At 44.8% G+C, this 326-nt stretch overlaps 1 protein-coding gene across 1 annotated transcript in view; it reads left to right on the top strand.

Annotated features, from left to right (window-relative positions):
- Positions 1 to 326, top strand: part of LOC119592191 (ER degradation-enhancing alpha-mannosidase-like protein 3) — a gene marked incomplete in the record, with an annotated part of 16637 nt that overhangs the window by 6360 nt on the left and 9951 nt on the right. The window contains 1 exon segment of the mRNA XM_037941023.1: positions 90 to 306. Within this exon segment, the coding sequence (XP_037796951.1) occupies positions 90 to 306 (217 nt within the window).

Here is a 326-nt window from a genome sequence, read left to right on the forward strand (position 1 = left end):
CTACCTGTCCCACTCTTTTATTTTTTCCTCCCATTCATAGAAAATTGGAATTACTATTGTCATTACCTTACTAATATATTTACTTCCAGGTAAACCTCAAGTATGGTATGAAGTCTCCCAAACTTCAAGGCTCAAGAGAGACATGCACTGCCTGTGCTGGAACAATAATTTTAGAATTTGCTGCGCTCTCTCGCCTGACGGGAGACCCCATCTTTGAGGAGAAGGCCCGTCAGGCAATGGACTGCCTGTGGAGTCAGCGACACAGGGGCAGTGATCTTGTGGGAACAGTGTTAAATGTTCATTCAGGTAATGCCCTCTTGACTTGG

This window comes from Penaeus monodon, chromosome 29, assembly GCF_015228065.2.
Source record: "Penaeus monodon isolate SGIC_2016 chromosome 29, NSTDA_Pmon_1, whole genome shotgun sequence".
Taxonomy (NCBI): Eukaryota; Metazoa; Arthropoda; class Malacostraca; order Decapoda; family Penaeidae; genus Penaeus; species Penaeus monodon.